A 21,257-nucleotide genomic window follows, 5' to 3' on the forward strand; every position below is an offset into this window, starting at 1 on the left:
AGCCACTGTAGTTCACAATTACACACAACATAAATTAATTAAACATTTTGAATTGACATAATACACACCACTGAAAGTGGCGTTTACTTTATAGTAACAGTGAGAATAGTAGCAAAAATAGCAAAAAAACCTGAATCAGAAATTCAAGGTTAACAGTAGAACTATGGTTTGTTTCTGAGATATTTTATGAGATCAATGGGGAAACATTTTCATTGAAATGAGAAATTGTGTTTAGTCTGCCTTTTATACTTGATGGCAGCTTACGACTCATGCAATTAACCAATTCACTTTGGAAAAATATAAATATTACAATTTACAATTTTGGCCTCAATTTACTTTCGAATACATATTTCCTTACACCTGGAATATGAACTTTGGAAAAATAGTCCTTCCAATCCAACCTCTTAACGTCAAATCCAAAACTCAACTGTTCTTCTAAAGACATGGCTTCCCACAATTTGAAGGTATCGCTGCTTTCAAACCTAATCAATATACAAAATTTCAAGGAAATAACCAATTCACTAAAAATCAAATAACATGGTCAAACTTCTAAGTTAATTTGTTGAAGTAATTAATTTAAAGATCTAACACTATCTAAACATGTAAACTCAAGGATAAAAAGATATCTTACCATTGTGAAGATAAATATGGTTCATACATCTTCATCAAGTCTCTAATTTGCTCTATTTTTTTCTCACGTAATTTTCTTTCAAGTTCTGGAGAAACATTCGTATCTTTTGTGATATTCTCTTTAGAGATAAGTGAGAAGATTTCTTTCGATGAGCTAACAAATTTGACTCTTTTAATCTTCACTTCTTTTCCATTCATGTCCCTGATTGGAGAGGACTTGAAATGTTCATAGAACGTGTCAAATAAGAATTTCATCGTCACTGGATTTACTCTAGAAGACGTAATGTGGTAGATGTTAAGCCCTGGTTTCCTAGTAATTCCATGCTTTGCCATTGTAGAAATAATTGCATTCACAACCATATCAACTGGAACCTGTATTATTAACTCATTTTATAAGCATTATAAAAAATATTATTGTAGTCTTAATTTATATATTCTTAAGGGAAGACTATTCTTGAAATGAAAATTTATGAAGAGTAATTTCGAGTTTATTGAAGAAGTATATCAACTTTTTTTTCTATGATTATTGGATTGTAACCAAAAGGAAGTATAAATTAAAATGCTGATGATTTTAGTGGACATTAAATTTTTTCAAGCATTTCAATTTTTTTTTTCTATGATAAAATGAAGTAGTGTGTATATATATATATATAAAAGAAGAATCTGGATACTTACTATATCTACGACTGTCTCAGGGTTTATGAAGGCAGGGAGGTAGCCTTTTCCGACAGCCAAAATGAATGGATCAACCATTCTAATGATCATATTCATGAGAGCTGGTTAGTAATTCTTTATTAATAAAAGAGTAATCGAAAGGACACAACTCAAATACTATCCAATTTACATCATGGCAAGGATATAGCAGAAATTTGAGTTTTGAAGTGGTCAAATATAAACTACTAAATATAAATAAAGTAAAACTTTTGAAGGAACTACCTGAACCCTTGTATCCATCCAGGGAAAGGCTCTTCAAAAGTGCTTTCAATAATACTTGGACGAACAATAGCAACTGGGATTTCTTCTCTATTCTTATCAATTATTATTTCTCCCATTGCCTTGCTAAATTCATAAACATTTTTCCACCCGTAACTTCTAGCCCTGTGGAATACAAAACTTTCCATCAATTAATTATAGAGAAATTAAACCCAAAAAATATATCTACAAATTAATTAACGTTTAACATAATTAACAACATCGTATTATTTCACATCATCTTAATTACTTATCTTTGAAGAAGAAACGACAAAAAGAAATTATGAACGGAAAAAAAATCTCACTGATGAAGAAAGGTTAAAACATAATTAATTTAACTAAAGTAATCACCTTTCTAAACCCATTTCTTTCATTTTCCGAGCTATTTCTTCATCTCCATGAAAAGCAAGATTTGAATCCAAAGCCAACTTCACTTCAGCATCAACATCCAGAGGAGGGTGTAATAATGGTGAGCTTTTGGGGTTGAGAGTCTCTCCGACGTTTTCTATATTAACATATGCTGCACAAGAAAAAGTTGATCAGCCTAGATATATAAACTACATTATTTTGTACTCATAAGCTAGATTTAGTTACCAGTTGATACATGTATGAAACAACAAAGTTTCTTGCACTTCTTTGCAAAATCAAGTACTCGAGATGGCCCTCTTGTGTTTATGTTTACGGCTACATCAAATCTACGTTGAGTAATCCAAGCATTAGTTTATATAAAATGAACTTGGATATCCCAAAAATTATTAAAGATGAGGAGGAACCTCTCATCAAATGTTGTATTGGCTGCTGAATTTATGATTACATCTACCTCTTGTGCTATTTCCATCATTAAATCAGGATCCATACCAAGATTTGATTCACCAATATTTCCCGGAATAGGAACCACCTTACTTAAGAGTCCCTCTTTGCTTCTTAAGTAATATATGTCATGTGCTATGTGTGTTTGTGGTGTTGTGAGTATGTGTGTATTTAGATTATGTGTCATTGATTCTTGAAGGATATAGATAGTCTGTCTTAGAGGCAGATGTTGGTAAAGGTTAATGGAGTCATACAAGTAACAGAAGGAAACATTTTCTGTTTCCCATACAAGTCTACTGTATGAGATATTTTACCTAATGAAAGTCCACTTATTCATTTCTCTCAAGATGTTAATGTACTCTTTCTCTATCATTCTTGATTTTCCAGGTCTTGAACCTGTTCACCAGAGAAAACACTTTAAGCTTTCCAAGAGTCATCTCAATTTAACGCAGATAGTGTCAGGCTAATTAATTACACTTTTGTATTGGGGCCCATTAAAGATGAGTTACGTCTTTAATGTACGGTTTTTCAAAATATATAATAAAAACAATTTTAATTTCATCGTTCTCATCTCAAATTAATGTCATTTTAACACGTTTTCATCGTTCAATATATTTAACATTTTAACACGGCGTTTCCCTTCCAACAAACTTACATTAAATGTCATTTGTATTTAGCAATTACTGGCATTCTTTAGTTTCTTCCAGGAACGAACTACTTCGGTACTGGTGCCACTGGTTTCTGATAAGCCACGCAACTAATTTATTTCAAAAAATTATAACTCTGTCGGTTACTGTTCATGAAAATCTAGTGACCGAAAAGTTCATCCACATATATTTGTATCAAAATGATTGGCACTGGATAATCCGTGTAAACACATTAACACATTCAGTTTCTTCCTTACATTTAGAGTTAAATTCAAATTCAACTGACTCGATTTTAATTGTAAGTTTGGGTCAATGAAACTCAGAATAATAAGTAGTTATGGCTTGAGCACAAACTCAAGCTATGGGAGGCTCGGCTCAATCCTGAACGAAAAGAATTAACTTTAAATAATTATTTTAAAATTTATTTTGCACAGCCAACATCTCATTGAATTTACAGTGAAAAAAAAAAAAATTAAATAAGTTATGGGAGGCTCGGCTCGATCTTGAAAACATTTACAGTATTTTGCACAGCCAACATTTCACTGAATAGCCCACATCCTATATGTTGCCTCGACCATGTTTACAAATGGTGGGAAAAATGAACACAAACTGAAAACTCATCTGATTTCAGAAGTGGATGGGCTTCATTGTCTCTGGTATTTTCTATTAGCAGAAAGATGCAAGCAAATTCAGATCAGAAGAGCTGCGAACTGGCTTACATCGATTGAGAATGTAAGGGAGATTGAATAATTGACCAGTGCCGGGGCACATAGGTTGGCAAATTTTTTTTTTTAATATCAAGTTCTATTAGGTACCGAAAATCCAGGTTGTCAACTTGTTGGTAAACTGCAAGAGATGATTGTTTTTCACAATCTGAGAGTACTATCATTAATACCGATGAACTTCTTTCCTATCAGCCTGTTGATAGTTTTAGCCATGAAATTACTGCTGTCCAGCCATCTATGCTAAAATCTAACGAATGACTGAAGATTCATTCATGAGTGGGGGCAATGAAACTTTTTCTATATGTTTTATATTTTCCTTAGATTGCAAGCCAAATCCATGAGAATTTTAGTTGAGTCTTTCCACTTGTTGCTTGTGTTCTTGGGACACTTTGAACTATTGGCGATTTGGGTTGAAGATTATTTTTGTTAAAATTATCTACACTGTAATTACTAATGGAGAGGATTTGGAAGTGTTCACTGAAATAAGACATCAATGGTCGCTGGAATAATTCCAGTAGGTGTAACATACATCCATGCATGAATTCATACTCTCAAGGTACATTTGCTTCGGGAGAATGATAGATTACTTTGATAACTATATTTTATTATAGACATTATTTTGTTTTGTTTGTTAGGTAATGAAAGATTTAATAAAACTATGAACACTTATAATAAATATCTATACTAATGTGTCATCATGTGATTATGATTTTGAATTAATGATAAAATAATATTAAATCACATGATGACATATTATGATAGGTACTCATTATAAGTATATATCATATCACTCTATAAACAATATAATAAATAATCTGATTATTCTAATATGAAGTGATTACTAAGGTAATATTATTTTTTTTACAATTTTATCCCTTAACAAATTTAGTTTAACATATAAAGGATATTTAAGTGAAAAATATTCCAGTATTTTTTTATTACTATCAACCATATACAATATATATTTATACATACCAATTTACACAAACACATCATTAATTTATATCCATTAATTTTTAAGGTAATCTCTCAATAATGTTTGTGTCTCAAACTATAGGGGTATTAGAGTAATAATGTAGCGAGGGATGTCTTAGTAATTAGAGTTATTATGAATGGTCACCTTGGTCATTTTCGGGTGCAGTTTTTGTTTATCTTAACCTTAGGTATTTAAACTCTTTTATAATTGAGGGTTTTATTCTCTTTTCCTTTTTTTCATTCTCCCTTGTTCTTCTATCTGTCGAAGCTTTGCTAGGGTTTGGTTATTTGTGCCTCTCAGTTTCGATTGATAGCCTCCTCATGTATGAAGATGACAACATGAGGAGATACTATGGTGGGGATCAAAGACTGTTAGTAATTGATGCAAAAATTGATTACGAAAGATTAGTTAAGCCTTTAAGCTTTTGTATGAAAATCGATCTAAGGTGTACTCATATATATATATATATATATGAATGAATGTTAAAAACGGGTAATTAATTAAAATAAGCAAAATTTTAAGCGTTTATACGTTTTTAGGCTACCCTAGAAAAGTTTTACCAAAATAAGCAAATCGTATTTTTTTTACCCTTTTTACCCTTATGTTGAAAAACCAAGTAAAAATATTTTTTCTGAGAATGTGCGTCGGTTTATGGCGGTTACGATGGGGGCTAGAGATTTTACACTGAAACCCTAAATATATCGAATTATGTATATGGATGTTTTTGAATGTTTCAAACGCTTAAAATGATGTAGTTTCAATGTTAATGGATGTCTGGAAGTGTAGCCGTTGAGAGACAAAAGCGCACAAATTTACAGTGTCACGCAAACTGCGCAAATTTACAGTGCTGCGTAAACACTGTTTACACCGTGCAAACCTGTTCACATCGCGCAAACATTGTTTACATTGCGCAAAAGTAGATATCATAGTCTATGAACAGTATTTTTTGCGCGATTTTGCAAGTAGTTTGCACGATGTGAAGAGTATTTGCGTGGTTTGCGTGATACTGTTCACAGTTTGCATGACACTGTTCACAGTTTGCGTGGCACTGTTCACTTTTTGTATGACACTGTTCACTTTTTGCGCTTTTCTCTCTCAACAGCTACACTTTTAGACATCTATTAACATCGAAACTATATCATTTTAAGCGTTCGAAACATTAAAAAATATCCATATACATTCGACATATTTAGGGTTTAACTGTAAAATCCCTAGCTACCATCGTAACCGTCATAAACCGACGCACATTCTCAGAAAAAATATTTTTACTTGGTTTTTCAACATAAGGGTAAAAAGGGTAAAAAAAATACGGTTTGCTTATTTTGGTAAAACTTTTCTAAGGTGGCTTAAAAACGTATAAACGCTTAAAATTTTGCTTATTTTAATTAATTACCCGTTAAAAACTCACTTAATGGATATTTCATATACACAAGCCTGACGTGCCAAGACTAATAAAATCAAAGGTGAAACGACAACTCCGAACCATTCCATCCTCTGCTCTAGAGCATGAGAAATATTTGCTCATATGGTACACCAAAGTTTTGGCATCCAACGAGCATAAGGTTTATTTCATTGGAGCAAAGTCCAAAGACAGTTTTTATAGAATTGTTGTCGAGCTGCATAAGTGGCTCACTAGTAATGTAAGTTGTGCTTTTTACTCAATTGGGTTAAATGTTTTACATATTTATCAAGAACTAATACAATTCAAGTTTTTTTATATCTATTTCAACATGTAGATTCTTTTTTGGAGATATTACGTCAGTACTAGGATGAGTAGCAGGTTGTCATTCCACAGAGTTGGACGATGACCCACACTTTCTTCATAGGGCATATAGGGATGACATTCGATAGTTGGACTACCATACTGATAGAAGAGTATCAGTTTCTCGAGCTCTTCACAAAGATGATAGAAGCAGATTATACCCCTAGTTTGTTTTATAAACCATAAGGGAATGTCAATAGGGTATAGTATAATAGTTTTTCTATTATAATTTACTTTGAATTAGCTTATATATAACACGTGTATTCATTAGAATTTCTCAATGTTTATAGATTTTTATCCTTATAAACTTCTACTATGCATATTGGATAGCTAAAGTTATAGATTTTCGTGATTGGTTGATTATAGTATACGACTCCAATGTATCATACTCAAAGAGTTATGAGTATCTTGCATGATGGATGTGAACATACACGACATTTTTACAAGCGTTATTAGAGGCAACGGGTTTCTAGACACCTTTTGGACGTGCATGATAAGGTGATCACCTCACATTACATCGAGTGGAAGGTGTCCCTTAGCAGGGCGAATGCTCCAGTGACTATGACATTTTTATGTTACACTTCATAGAGTGTTTGGCATTGCCATGGACACATGGATTTTCCCCGAGAGTAATCCACCTCTATACGTCGACGTTTAACCTTGTAGTTATATTTTCACTGTATCGAGTAGATCACAGATATATATTTGTTTTGATCATTGTGTATTTTACCGATTTTGGAGTTGTTCTATATATATTTATTGTATATGCTTATATGTATGAGATATATTGTTTATCATTATATATAATTATGCATTTGATTTCATTTTTTAAATAATTTTGCCATGAAAAACATTATAGAAGAATATTGTGATGTTATTAACTTTGAATTATGGTATTATTTAAAAATTTCTCAATATTAATATTTTGAGAAAAAATGTTAATAGTGAAATACTAAAAATTTTCCAATTAATATTATTATTACATATGAAAATTATTTATATAACATTATTCTATTTGAATTTTCATCCAGATTGGTAAATTATATAAAATAAAAAATCAAGATATAATTTTAGAAAGACACTTTTAATTATATGAAATAATTGCATAAATTTTATAAGTTAATGTATGATATAATGAGTCATCTTTCGAATATAGTTCATGTTCAATAACATAATTTATAGATTTTTATAAGTTAAGCTTCATATACAAGTATTTATAACACTCTAAACTATTATATCATCACTCTTGGAACTCCACCACTACTCTTTGAACACAAGTAAAACATAAGTAAATCATACATTAATCAAACCACAAAATGTTCATTCTAATAATTACATTAGTAATGTTTATTCCAACAACTATAAAAATAAAAAAATTATTCACACTAAATTGATTACATCACATATGAACATAATTACTCAACTAAAACATTAATCAAAATACATTGATTACATATCATTTCAACAAAGACATAAATAATATAATTAATAAAACTAAATGGAAGGTTGTCAAAATCTCGATATTTTACCTCTTTTAGATGAACCTTATGGGATGGAGCTCGGAACTGGTGCTAGGCTTTTATATTGGGTTCAGATATGCCTTGGTTGCTTACACCAATTACATATCTTGGGTGTAATAATCTCCCCTTGTGAAGGATGTCGATTTCTATTGAAAGAGTGACCCAGTTGACAAAGATTGAGAATGGGGCACAAGATAACTTTTTCTTTTGGGGCATGTAGCCATTTTGATTGGTTTTCAAGTTGGTTGGCAGGTTCCGCATACATTACACGGTAGAACTCGGTGCTTAAGAATGGATGAACCTATGCATTGACATGTGTGAGCCTCATGTGTCTTCCAACAGCAGCAACATGCTTGCATGGAATATGTGAAACTGAAATTTTTTGCACATATAAGATATTTCATTGAAGTGCACAATGCCCATATATCCACCAAAACCAAAGAGTTGTAATTGGCCAAACTTCCAATCGCGTAGACTATAACACATGACGGTTGATCTTCCCCTCTTTCTATAGGTTAACATAATTAAGGTATTCATCCGCAGGTTGCAAAAGCAAGAACTCATCTGTTAATAACAAGCATAAGGGAAGAAAGACCTGCTCCAAAGGATAATTATTAAAGATTGGGTATGTATTTACATGGTTTCTCCTCTTGTAAAATCATCGTTGTAATGTGTCCCAAATGAACTTGGCAAGCAATGTGATAGGCAAACCCCGTGCACATCTCACAAGGGCATTAAATGAAATATTATTAATATTTCATTTAACCCTTATAATTATCTAACATTTCATTTAATATCCTCATATGTTATCTTGTATGAAAATGAATCTATCTACTCTTGATATATCATTTAAAACCGTTTTACAATGTTAATGTTAAAATACTCTCATATTTTTCTAACATTTCATTTAACCTTTGTAATTATCTAATATTTAATTTAACACCCTCACATATTATATTGTAAGGACATGTATCTATTTATTCTAAACATATTATTTAAAACTGTCGTACAATGTTTAATATCAAAATACCTCTATATTTTTTAACATTTCATTTAACCCCCTATAATTATCTAATATTTTATTGAACACTCTTATATGTTGTCTTATATCAAATTGTATTTATCTATTCTTAACATTTCAAGTAAAACTTTTTTACAATGTTTAATATTAAAATTCTCTCATATTTTGCTAACATTTTATTTACCCCTATAATTATCTAACATTTCATTTAATACTTTTATATGTTACTTGTATTATAATACATTTATCCATTCTTAATATTTCATTTAAAACTGTCTTACAATATTTAATATCAAATGCCCTAATATTTTTTAACATTTCATTTAATACCCTTATATGTTGTCTTGTATCAAAATGCATCTATGCATTCCTAACATTTCATTTAAAACCTTCTTATAATGTTTAATATGAAAATACCCCTGTAGTTTTCTAACATTTCATTTGCCCCCTATAATTATCTAATATTTATTTAATACCCTAATGTGTTGTCTTGAATCAAAATACATCTATCTATTCTTATCATTTTATTTAAATATTTCATACATTATGTAATATCAAGATACCCCCATATTTTTCTAACATTTCATTTACCCCTATAATTATCTAATATTTCATTTAACACCATAATATGTTATCTTGTATCAAAATACATGTATATATTCCTAACATTTTATTTAAATTCTTTATATATTGTGTAATATCAAAATGCCCCCATATTTTTCTAACATTTTTTTAACTACTAAATTATTATCAAATATTCAAATGTCTCTTTTACATGACATACGAACAACATTTAACAAATCAAATTAAGTTTTCAGTTAAGATTCGTATAGATACATTTTTCTCTTGAATTGATTTTTTCAATTCGCATACAGAAATACAAATTTGTTTCTTCCAAATGAACTCACAATAATTGATATTGAGTAAAAATTAGAGTAAGAATAAGTGTTTGAGTAATATGAGAAATATATGTAATGAGAGTGATAATGAGGGGGTTTATATAAATGTGGTAAATAGTAATTTTGGTATTTAAAAAAATATTTAAGGCATTTTTTCTTAGAATAGGAAAAGTGGGATTTTTACTTAATGAGGGGCAAAATGGGTAATTAATTTAATTTTCCGTTATAAAATATAATATTTATTTTTTTCTTTGTTTCTCTTCCTCACTGTGTCTTCCTCCGAATCCTCCCAATTTTTTTTATCTTCCTCTTCCGACCATCATCCGTAGCTCTTTTGGTGACTTTCCTAGTATTGATTTAGCTCCCACCTTCACCTTCCATTGCTGATTGCACCGTCCTAGCTTTGATTTGGTCCTTTCCATGCTGATCTACTTAGCTTGCGGCTTTCCAACTTCCGACAGGCTTTTTCTGGGCTTCTCTATTCTTAGGCGCTTATCTGTCTCCTCACACTCATTTCAGTGCCTTTCCATCTCTTTCGGCTTCCAACCAAGCTAATTTGACTTCCCTTCTCCTGCTGTTGATTCGCACTTTTTCGACGACGAATTACATACTCCCTTATCGGAGTTGCAATGTTTTCTCCCCTTTTACAACCCTCCTTTATGCGCCAAACCTTAATCCTTTAAAATTAGGAAATGTCATTGGAAGCCCTAGCTCCTAACAAATATCCTCATATTCAATGCTATGCTGGAATCCTTTCTAATATGATTGTGCTTGTTTCACAGTATGATATGTACCGGTTGATGACTCTTGGATTACAACATTTGGACCAACAAAGATGTTATATTTTTTTTTTGTATCAGAGAAATTTCCATTTTTGAAAGATGACATATGAGTTGAAAATTAGGACTTGAGTTTTGAGTTTACCACAAACATGACATTGGAAATTGAAACAAAGTTGTAACATTGAATCGTCAATGCTTGTTAGAACTTCAATTTTCTTCTCGTCTTTGATGGTCAACAAAGCACACAAGGACCCAAAGCTTTGAATTGATTAGCTGATAGAATGAAGACAAGACAGAAGATGAATATAAACAAGTAATCTTCTGTGTATATATGACCACTTAGGTGCAATAACATTTTGGGTTTTCTTTCAATTCCAAAGATCACATATTGCTGTAGCCATTGCACTTCCAAACGGGTAGTTTTTTCCAAGCAAGATGCCGCGGAAGGGTTAGGATGCTTTCATATGTAAATAAAAAGGCAAAAATATTAAGAGCTTTTTATGCAATTGATTCCAAAAGAGCTGATATTGAATGGTGTGACCATTATTGAACTTGTTTATGTACTGAAAATCAATGTTTGTCCTGTTTGATTGTTTTTCTTATTTTATTTCAAGATTAAATTAAAACATGTTTGATGCATTTTAAGGTTTACAACTAGTGGCTGTGCAATATGATCTTTTATTATTGGCTTTGTTTTTTTTGTTCGAAGTTTATGAATTTTTTCTTGGATTCCCAGATAGGAAGCTACTCACATTTCAAAAAGTGAAGGTGGCAAAGCATGATCGAAGCAAGCCTTCTAAAGAACAGAATGCTTATATGCCCCAGATTCCTGATATCCCATGCTGTCTAGAACATTTAATGCCTTCGAAAAAATGAGAGGATTCGTTTCTTGCTGACTTTTCAAATCTACAATAGGTATGTTTCCTTGGCAACAATTTATACATGTTATGTTATTTGTGGATTGCATATGATTTGCTTTACAACATCAAAGGAATCTGATTAAAAGGTGACAGCAGCTCTGCTGGCTGGTTATGGCAAAGTCTATTATTGATATACAAAATATGCTTAAAAGACAATGACTATTTTTAACACATTCTCTTCCCTTTCTTTGAGTAATGATTTTTTGTCTGCAAAATGCTATCTGAAGAAACCAGGAAGGTTCAGGTTGGTTCTTGAGTGAATGAGGTAAAGAAAAATACTTTGGAATTCTTTATTCTAGAGAATCTTTCAAAACTCTTTTTGCTTTGGAAAAAATTTTGAGAGAGAAAAAGCTGAGGTTGGTTTCCCAGTCTAATGGGAGAATGCAGAACAGTATACTTATCCGAATTTTTCATTTTGATATCAAGTTGTGTTAGGTATTGAGAATCCAAGCTCTCAACTTGCTGGTAAACTGCAAGAGATGATTGCTAGTAAACTGGCCACAATTTTCGGTCGATATTTTAGGCAAGCCGAAGATTGAAGATTCATTTATGACCGGAGGCAATGAAATTTTTTCTATATGTTACATATTTTCCTCATGTCGTAAACCAAATCCATGAGAATTTTGGTTGAGTCTCTCCGCTTGTTGCTTGTGTTCTTGAGATACTTTGAACTATTGGTGATTTAGGTTGAAGATTATTTATATTAAAATTATCTATATTGAAATTACTAATATTAACACTCACATATATGTCTCAAGAGCATTATGGTTATTTTTCTTGATTATTGTGTTTGAAAAAGTTCATATGAATTAAATGTTAAATTGTGAATTTTATGTGGGGGGTAGGTGTGCATGGGATGATCATACTTGTGTGTTGATTGCCATGTAGCGTCATGTCAGTTTGAAATTAAGTGGTTCATGACTGTGTGTAGGGAAGGTAGATGCCCATGTGTGGCGTTACATGTTAGCAGTTTTAAAAAGGTATGTTGCGTTGATTTTAGGACGTTTGTCATCCCCAAAATGAGAGCCACGAAACCTCTAGAAAAGGACGTTTCCAGTGACTAGCAGGTTTTGCAATGGCGATTATTGGAAAGAGGGAAGTAGGAGATTCACTTCCGTTGCCTATGATTGCAATTTCAGTGGATTGAGGATTCTTTCCACTGCGAAATTTTGCTTGCTTTAACTGGTATATGAATGTTGTGATTGAGGAAGGGTTGATATGTGACTTATACTTTGATTACGCGGTTTGATTGTGAATGGTGGATTAATGCATACAGATAGGTGTAGTGATGATTGAATAATTGTACACTATAATCTTTTCTTCCAAAAACTTGCATTCAAGGAAGATAAAAGAAGGCATAGAAAAGGAGAAAAAATAAAAAGACATAGTCATTCCTCATTTTATATTATTCTTGTACTATACTCAAATTAATAAAAACACTACAAACATAGAATTTTTTATCATTGGGCCAAATTTTCTAAATACTCTAATGTCATAAACTTGTATGAACAGAGTTGGAAAAAGATGATGCCATTGAGATGTTCTTTCAAGTCATGCACTACAATAGTGAATAGGACTTGTGATTTCCAAAATTGATAGTTGAAACTGATGTGTTTAGGTATGATGGATTGAAGGTTTGAGGTCAGTATCAATGAAAAAAATGGTTGATTTGGTATGTGTGGTGTCAGATATGGAAGATTTATGAAAGAATGGGTTTGAGTAGCGAGGATGCCTTTTTATCAATCATGAGATCGATGTTGGTCATCTTTATCTTTGATACAATGAACAACAAAAGAATTTATTGACAAAATATTAGTAACAAAGCAAAAAGGAAAGATTAAATGAATGTGAAAGATTATGAAACTTTAGGGTTTATAATATGAACAATGAGAAATAGAAAAGAAGCTAAGTCGAATTGAGAATTTCATTTTCCATAAAGTGAAATAGTGTTCTTAGGTGCCTTTATATACTTAATGGCAGCCTATTACTGTTATAACAAAACAATACAATTTATAGGAAAATGTAAAATTTAACATCTAATGATAAACGAAAGTTGAAATCCCTATCAAACTTTATATATGTGTGTGCGCATGCATAATGTGCACGAGAGGCATGTGCTTCAGCTTAGTAACTGACAAGACCCATCCCTACTAATCCCATAACCTCCTAAACAAGCTTATGGGGCTTAGAAGACTAAAATGCATTATATAAAACTGTTTAAGAATTTCTACAACATATATTTAACACTTATTATAACATCACGTATAGGCCTTTGCCTTACCATATTTACACACCAAAACAACACATTGATTACAATTCAAAAATCACGAAAAATAAGCTTTTAATTAGACTTCCGACCTTACCATATACACACCAAAAAAACTAACATCCTAATTCGAGTAAAAAAATCATGAGAATAGTTTAATTAGGTCTCTATCCTTGCAACATTTCATAAGTTTCTAGAAAGGAAATCCACATAGACATATGCAAAATGAGAAACTACAGGTGCTATGTTTGGTAAAACCCAGTAAAACACTACTCGACATTTTCTTGAAGATGTCTTGAAGGGAAAATTTTTATAAAGGTAAATTGAATAGGCTTAGTGAGTGGGCAATTATAAATCCCTTTGAGAATATTGAATACATGTAGACTGAGAAATAAAGTAATATGCCACAATAATATATCAATCATACACAAATGTTAAATTCTAAAGGAAAGATTGAAAGCATCCCAACTATAACTATACTTAACCAACACAAGTTAATTATGTTTAAAACCATAACCTTATCATGCACATTAACTTGAAAGTGCTCATAACATAAGTCTCTTGTTCGAGTTCAACATTAATAAGAAAAAAGAAAATTACACACTAGAAGCATTAACGCCTTTTCTTAGTTATGTTAGAAAAGAAACTCCTATATAATCACATTGTCATTACAATTGAAGTTTCAATAATACTAACCCTATCTCACATGAATTTCTCAAATCAGTCAAGAAATTTCCACATTAAGCTCAATAACCACTGTGATATGTAATTAATCAATTTATAGGTTTCTATGCATACTAAAATTTTGAAATAATTAACTAATAGACAACACATGGTTATAAATATATATTTAGAGAAATATCATATTAAGTAGACAATTGATATTCAACAACTAGTAATTTATTTACTTTACATATATACATATATAATATTTGTTTTAAGCATCCCACCAAACAATCACCTGAACTGTTTAACACTTCAATATCCTCAAGAGAAATCTATCATATCTAATAGGCGTCTTTATATAGGCGGTGTGAGGGAGAACTGTCATACCCAACAAGTTGTAATCTCACATGAATAGAACACTCAAATTTGTCATATCTGACATGAAATACCATGCAGACAGAGCATTGAAATTTGTAATACCTAACATGAAATATCACATAGATAAAACACTTAAATCTATTATACTTGACATGAGATATTGCTCAAGCAGAACACTAATTACATAATATGCAATAGCCAATAATATCTAAATGACATAATCTTTTAATACCATATTCATATTAAAATGGCTCACTATTATAATTTTTGAACAATAATCATTGGCAACCACCACATCCACCATACTAAATTAATTAATAAGCAACTCTATAGTCATCTACAATACCAACTAAAAATTTCAATCATACACAAGATTGAATTAAACAACTTTAAACTTGATTACAATACAAAATATCAATTTAATGTATTTCCACAACTTTCACTTGGTCACCAAACTGAATTTAAACCACTACAGTTCATAGTTACATACAAGATAGGTTAATTAAACATTCTAAATTGACATAATACATATCATTGAAAGTGGCCTTTACTTTACAACCACCCACAACCAAAATCCATAACATGTATAATGAAAGCTATTGATTTCTTCTTTTTTTTCTTTGTAAGAGATTTCCAATAAAATCTATATTGCCATTTTCAAGGATTTAGAATAAATACTATAAAATTTGCATAGGTAAAGATTTTGTTCCCACTCATAGATTTCAGTAGACCCAAAGCCAATGTTGGAATCTGCTACTAATCTTCCTTCTTTCTCGTCTATTCAAACTAATTTGAAGCAACATGGTTAGAATTTTAGAGATTGCCAAATTGAATAGTGAAAACAAACCCTAAATTAATTGAACAAAAATTGAATACCTTATCCCTTTTTCCTATTAGTTTTTTCTTCTCTTTCTTCTTCTTTTCTTTATCATCATTTTTTTTTTTAAATTTTCCTTTCTTCTCTTTTCTCCTTTTCTTTCTTTCTTTTCTTCTCATTTGCTTTTCTGTTTCTTCTCATGGAAGAAGAAAAAGCCTAATTGCTTTATTAATAAATAAAGGAGATTTTTACGCTTAAACCCCATACTTGCACAAAATTTCACATAATTCTTTAAGTGTTCATCAATGAATATTTTGACTTAACCCTTTCTAACAAAACACATTTTTACCTGCCATTGACCAAAAGTTTTAGGTATTTCAGCCTTTCTCCTTTAAAAAAAATTTCGTCCTTGAAATTATATATCTGATCAAAACAATTTTAGATACTGAGCCTCGTATGTCCTCTTCTCGTTCCTAAGTTGTTTTTTCTATCAAGTGATTTTTCTATTGCACCTTAACCCAAGGAATGGTTCTAATGTGAAACACTTGTTGTTTCGCATCAATAATCCTTCTTTGCCTTTCTTGGTAACATAGATCATCTTTTAATTGAATTGATTGTTGACAAAGATCATGAGAGGAATCAGGTACATACTTGTGAAGCATGGAAACATGAAAAATGTTATGGATCTTATAAAATTCAGTTAGTAAGACCAATCGATTTGCAATAACACCAACTCTTTCAAGAATCTCATATCGGCCAATATATCTTGGGCTTAATTTACCTCGTTTTCCAAATCTTAATATACCTTTCCAAGGTAAAACTCATAAAAACACCCTTTCACCCGCTTAGAACTTTAATTCTCTCCTGTGCTTATCAACATAACTTTTTTGCTTATCTTGAGCTACTTTAGCCTTTTACGAATAAGACAAATCATTTCATTAGTATCTTGCACAATCTCAAGGCTTAGTAATACTTTCTCACTTATTTCATTCCATCACATTAGATTTTTGAATTTCCTAGCATACAAGGCTTTATATGGAGGCATTCCAATGCTACTTTAATAACTATTATTATAGGCAAATTCTGCTAAAGGCAAGTAATTATGACAACTTCCCCTTAACTCCATAAGGTAAGCCCTTAACATATCTTTTAATGTTTGGATAGTTCATTTTGACTGCCCATTAGTTTAAGGGTGAAAGTTTGTGCTGAATTTAAACTTTATACCAAAAACATTTTGTAAACTTAGCCAAAATCCAGAAGTAAACCTAAGATCTTTGTCTAATACTATAGATAATGGAGCACCATAAAGGCATACAATCTCTGCTACATAAATACTTGCCAACTTATCAAGTGGGTGTATGGCTTTGACTAGAAGGAAGTGGGCTAACTTTGTTAGGCGATCCATAATGACTTAAATGTTATCATGCCCATTCTTTGTCCAAGGAAAACTTAACACAAAATTTATGGTAATATGCTTTTATTTCCATTGAGGAATAGGAAACGGTTACAAAAGTCCAGTTAGTCTTTGATGTTTAGCTTTAACTTGCTAGCATGCTAAGCATCTAGAAAAAAATCTCATGATCTCTTTTTCCATTCCTTGCCACCATAATGATCCCTCAAGGTATGATAAATCTTAGTACTACCTAGATGTAAGTCATAGGTTGATGCATGAACCTCTTCTAAAATTTCCTTTTCTAACTCCTTGTGATTTGGTATCATCTTTTACTATAAAATCTACTTGCAGTCCGTTACTTCATTCTTCAACTTCATCAGATAAGGGTTTAAATGTTGCATTTCATAAATTTGATTGATTAAGATAGGTTAAATTTGAAGGATGGTTATTAATATTCTTGAATTAGAGACTTGCCAATGTTACAGATATTAGAAGTTTTTATCTCATGCTTCTTGAGTGAATTAGAGGCATAAGCTATCACCTTCCCATGTTATATCAATACAAAACTTAAATCTTATTTGGATGTATCACTATATACCACAAATTTATTTGTACCTGAAGGTAAGGTAAGTATAAGGGCTCAAGTCAATCTTATTTTCAACTTTTGAAAACATCATTCAAATTCATCATCCTATTCAAACGTTACATCTTTCTGAGTTAGTCTAGTTAACGGTGCTGTTATTTTAAAAAAATCCTTCAACAAATCTTCGATAATACCCAACAAGATCGAGAAAACTTCTAATATCTATAACATTGGTAGGTTTCTCCCATTTCAAAACTCTTTTCACTTTATATGGGTCAACATAGACATGATCTGTTGAAATGACATGTCCCAAAAATGCAACTTTGTCTAGCCAAAATTGGCACTTATTGAATTTAGTATAAAATGGTTTGTCTTATAAAGTTTATAGGATCATTCTAAGGTGTTCTTCATGCTCTATCTTGTTTTGAGAATAAACCAAAATATCATCAATAAATACCACTACAAATCAATCTAAGAAGGAGTGAAACACTTTATTCATCAAATCCATAAATGATTCTAGTGCATTAGTTAATCCAAAGTGCATCACCAATAACTCATAATGTTTATAATGAGTTTTGAAAGCAGTTTTTGAAACATCTGACTCTTTAATCTCTAGTTGATTGTATCTTGAGTGCAATTTTATTTTAGGGAAAACTTTAACACCTTGTAACTGATTGAACAAACATGAAATCTGAGGCGGTGGGTACTTGTTACAAATTGTCACTTTATTTAATTGTCTACAATCAATGCATAATCTAAAAGTTCCATTTTTCTTCTTAACAAATAACACTAGTACTCCCCATGGAGATATGTTAGGCTTGATAAATGCCTTCTTCACTAGCTCTTGCAATTGTACATTTAATTCTTTTAGCTCATGAAGAGTCATTTTATAAGAGGCCAATGATATGAGAGTTGTACTAGGAATCAAATCTATTGAAAACTTAATCTCTCTATTAGGTGGTAGCCTAGGTAGATTAATAAGGAATACATCTATGAAATCTCTAACACTGGAATATCTTTTATCTTTGATTCTCTAACTCTAGTGTCCATAACATGTGCTAGATAAGCTTGATATTCCTTTTGAAAAAATTGTCTAGCGACAACCACAAAGATAACACAAGAAGGAATAATGTGACGCTTTCCATAAAAAATGAACTCTGGTTTTCTCGACTCTCTAAAGTTTACTTTTTATGAAAACAATCAATGGTAGTACGGTGATAATCTAACCAATCCATACCTAAAATCACATCAAAATCTTAGATGTCCAAAAGAATCAAATATGCCTTTAACTTATGGATACCCACCCTTACCATGCTACCCTTATGCATATTCTCTTTTGAAATTGACTCTCCTACAAGAATAATTATCTCTAATTCACATTCCAAGCATTCGAACTCTCTATTGACATACTTAGCAAATGTATATGAAACAAAAGAATGAGTAGAACCAAGATTAATTAAAGTGAAAGCCTTTCAGTCAAAGATTAGTAACATACCCATAACCATATATGGAGAGGCATATACTCCTTATTGTGTCAGAGTGAAAACATGTGCTTGAGCTTGAGGTCATCTCAATCCTTTATGTCAACCACTGCCACTATAAGTACTATTAGCCTACCCTTGAGTATCCACATTAGACCTTTCCCCAATTTGAGACCTTTGTTGTCTTTGATATTGACCACTATTCCCTTGGAAATTTTGTTTGACTAATCTTTGAGTGACACTCCTACCTTGAAATGGCATAAGGCAATTTTTTTTAAAATGACCAAATTGTCCACAATGATAACAACTCGATGCCCCTCTCTTACATTGTCTTGAATGGAATCTACCATAACTATTACATTGAGAGTATTGACCCGTTCTACCTTGAGGCATGCTTCCCAAGGACCCTTGATTCCAAGTGTTACTACCTATTGATTGTTGTCCTTGAAATTACTTTTGACCCCTTCAAGAACTAGATCTCACACTTTGAAAAGATTCACTTGTTTGCCTAGAAAATTTGCCTTCTTTTTTCTATATTTTGTCTTTATGCCCACTTGTTGTCCAACCACTAACCTTTCACTTTTGTCCTTGAGATTCTCTTTTCTTTATTTCTTTAAGGCTTCCCTTAACTCTCATGGTTGCCTTCATTGTTGTTTTAATTCGTCTTCAAAGAACCTTTTCAAATTTTCTACATTTCTCTCTCTCTCTCTTCTATAATCAACAGGGAAAATAGAGAGAGCTTAATAACTTTCTTCATCTATTCCTCCATCGACATACTTCCTTGGGTCAGTCTAATAAATTCATTTCTTTTAGCAGCCTAATATACCCTTGAGTAGTGGTGATCTGAGAACTCTTGGTAAAAGTTTTCCCAAATTATTATTGTAGAATCTCTATATTTTTGTTATACCATTTTCTACCAATGATATGTTTTACCCTCCAAGAGAAAAGTAATAAACCATAGTTTTTGAGAGTTTGAGCACTCTGTCACCTTAAATATATGTTCGGTTCTAATTATCCATGACTTTACAATTGTAGGATCTCTAGTCCCATCAAAGGTTTTTGCTTCTAATATCCTTGTATGTTTAATGGTATTGACACTCTCTGGATGCATTGCAATCTGATTTTAAGCCACTCTATTGACTAACTGAGCTAATCTACTGATAATCTGCTCCATATTAATCCTACCATTTGAGGTTCCATATTCAGCTCAACTATTGGTTCAACAAGTGCATTAGGACTATGTGCAACTGAGTCTACAGGTGGTACTTGAGAATCTAGTCCATAGGTGACCGACTCTTCTATTACTTCATCTATGGGCTTATTATCCCTTCTTGCAATTTAAGGAGTTAACAAATCCTTAATAGGTCTCATGCGAGGTTAGTCATGTCTTTTCATGTTAATTTCTACAAGATGCAATTAACTTGATTTTTAGAAAAAAAACTTATATGCATGCTTCATGAAATGACCTTAAAATCTAAAACTCATGCTCTAATACCAAGTTGACAAGATCCACCTCGAATCGCTAATCCCATAACCTCCTAAACACACTTATGGGGCTTATAAGGCTAAGGCATATCCTATAAAACTTTTTAAGAATTTCTATAACATATATTTAACACTATATTATAACCACTATGGTATGTAATTAATTAACTTACAAGTTTCTATGCATACTAAAATTTGAAACAATTACCTAACAGACATCATATAGTTACAAATATATATTTAGGGAAATATCATATTAAGTAGAGGATTGACATTCGACAACTTGTAATTTGTTTACTATATATATATTTATATATATTTAGGCATCCCACCAAACAATCATCTGAACTATTTACCACTTCTATTATCTTGAAGAAAAATCTATCATGCCTAAGGGGTGTCCTTACACAGGGAGAGTGGGAGAGAATTGTTATACCCGATATATTGTAATCTCACATGGGTAGAGCACTTAGATCTATCATGGTTGACATGAAATATTGCATAGACATAACACTTAAATCTGT

At 31.5% G+C, this 21,257-nt stretch overlaps 1 protein-coding gene across 1 annotated transcript; it reads right to left on the reverse strand.

The window, feature by feature from the left end:
• Positions 1–270: 270 nt before the first annotated feature.
• LOC123205717 (fatty acyl-CoA reductase 2, chloroplastic-like) lies at positions 271–2,767 on the reverse strand. The gene is made up of 7 exons (XM_044622738.1): positions 2,376–2,767; positions 2,197–2,297; positions 1,954–2,122; positions 1,567–1,728; positions 1,306–1,384; positions 632–1,002; positions 271–482 (listed from the first exon to the last, which is right to left on the reverse strand). Exons 1-7 carry the CDS (start codon positions 2,597–2,599, stop codon positions 314–316), a joined length of 1,275 nt encoding a protein of 424 aa, XP_044478673.1. The 5' UTR covers positions 2,600–2,767; the 3' UTR covers positions 271–313.
• Positions 2,768–21,257: the final 18,490 nt, after the last annotated feature.

Source organism: Mangifera indica, unplaced genomic scaffold (genome assembly GCF_011075055.1).
Source record: "Mangifera indica cultivar Alphonso unplaced genomic scaffold, CATAS_Mindica_2.1 Un_0013, whole genome shotgun sequence".
In the NCBI taxonomy this organism is placed as follows: domain Eukaryota; kingdom Viridiplantae; phylum Streptophyta; class Magnoliopsida; order Sapindales; family Anacardiaceae; genus Mangifera; species Mangifera indica.

Excerpts from the sequence above, each read along its gene's own strand:
- LOC123205717 (XM_044622738.1), bottom strand. The coding sequence starts at position 2,599 with ATGACACATAATCTAAATACACACATACTCACAACACCACAAACACAC. Across the intron at positions 2,298-2,375 it reads AATACAACATTTGATGAGAG|ATTTGATGTAGCCGTAAACA; the intron begins GTTCCTCCTCAT and ends TACTCAACGTAG. Across the intron at positions 483-631 it reads CCATATTTATCTTCACAATG|GTTTGAAAGCAGCGATACCT; the intron begins GTAAGATATCTT and ends TATATTGATTAG.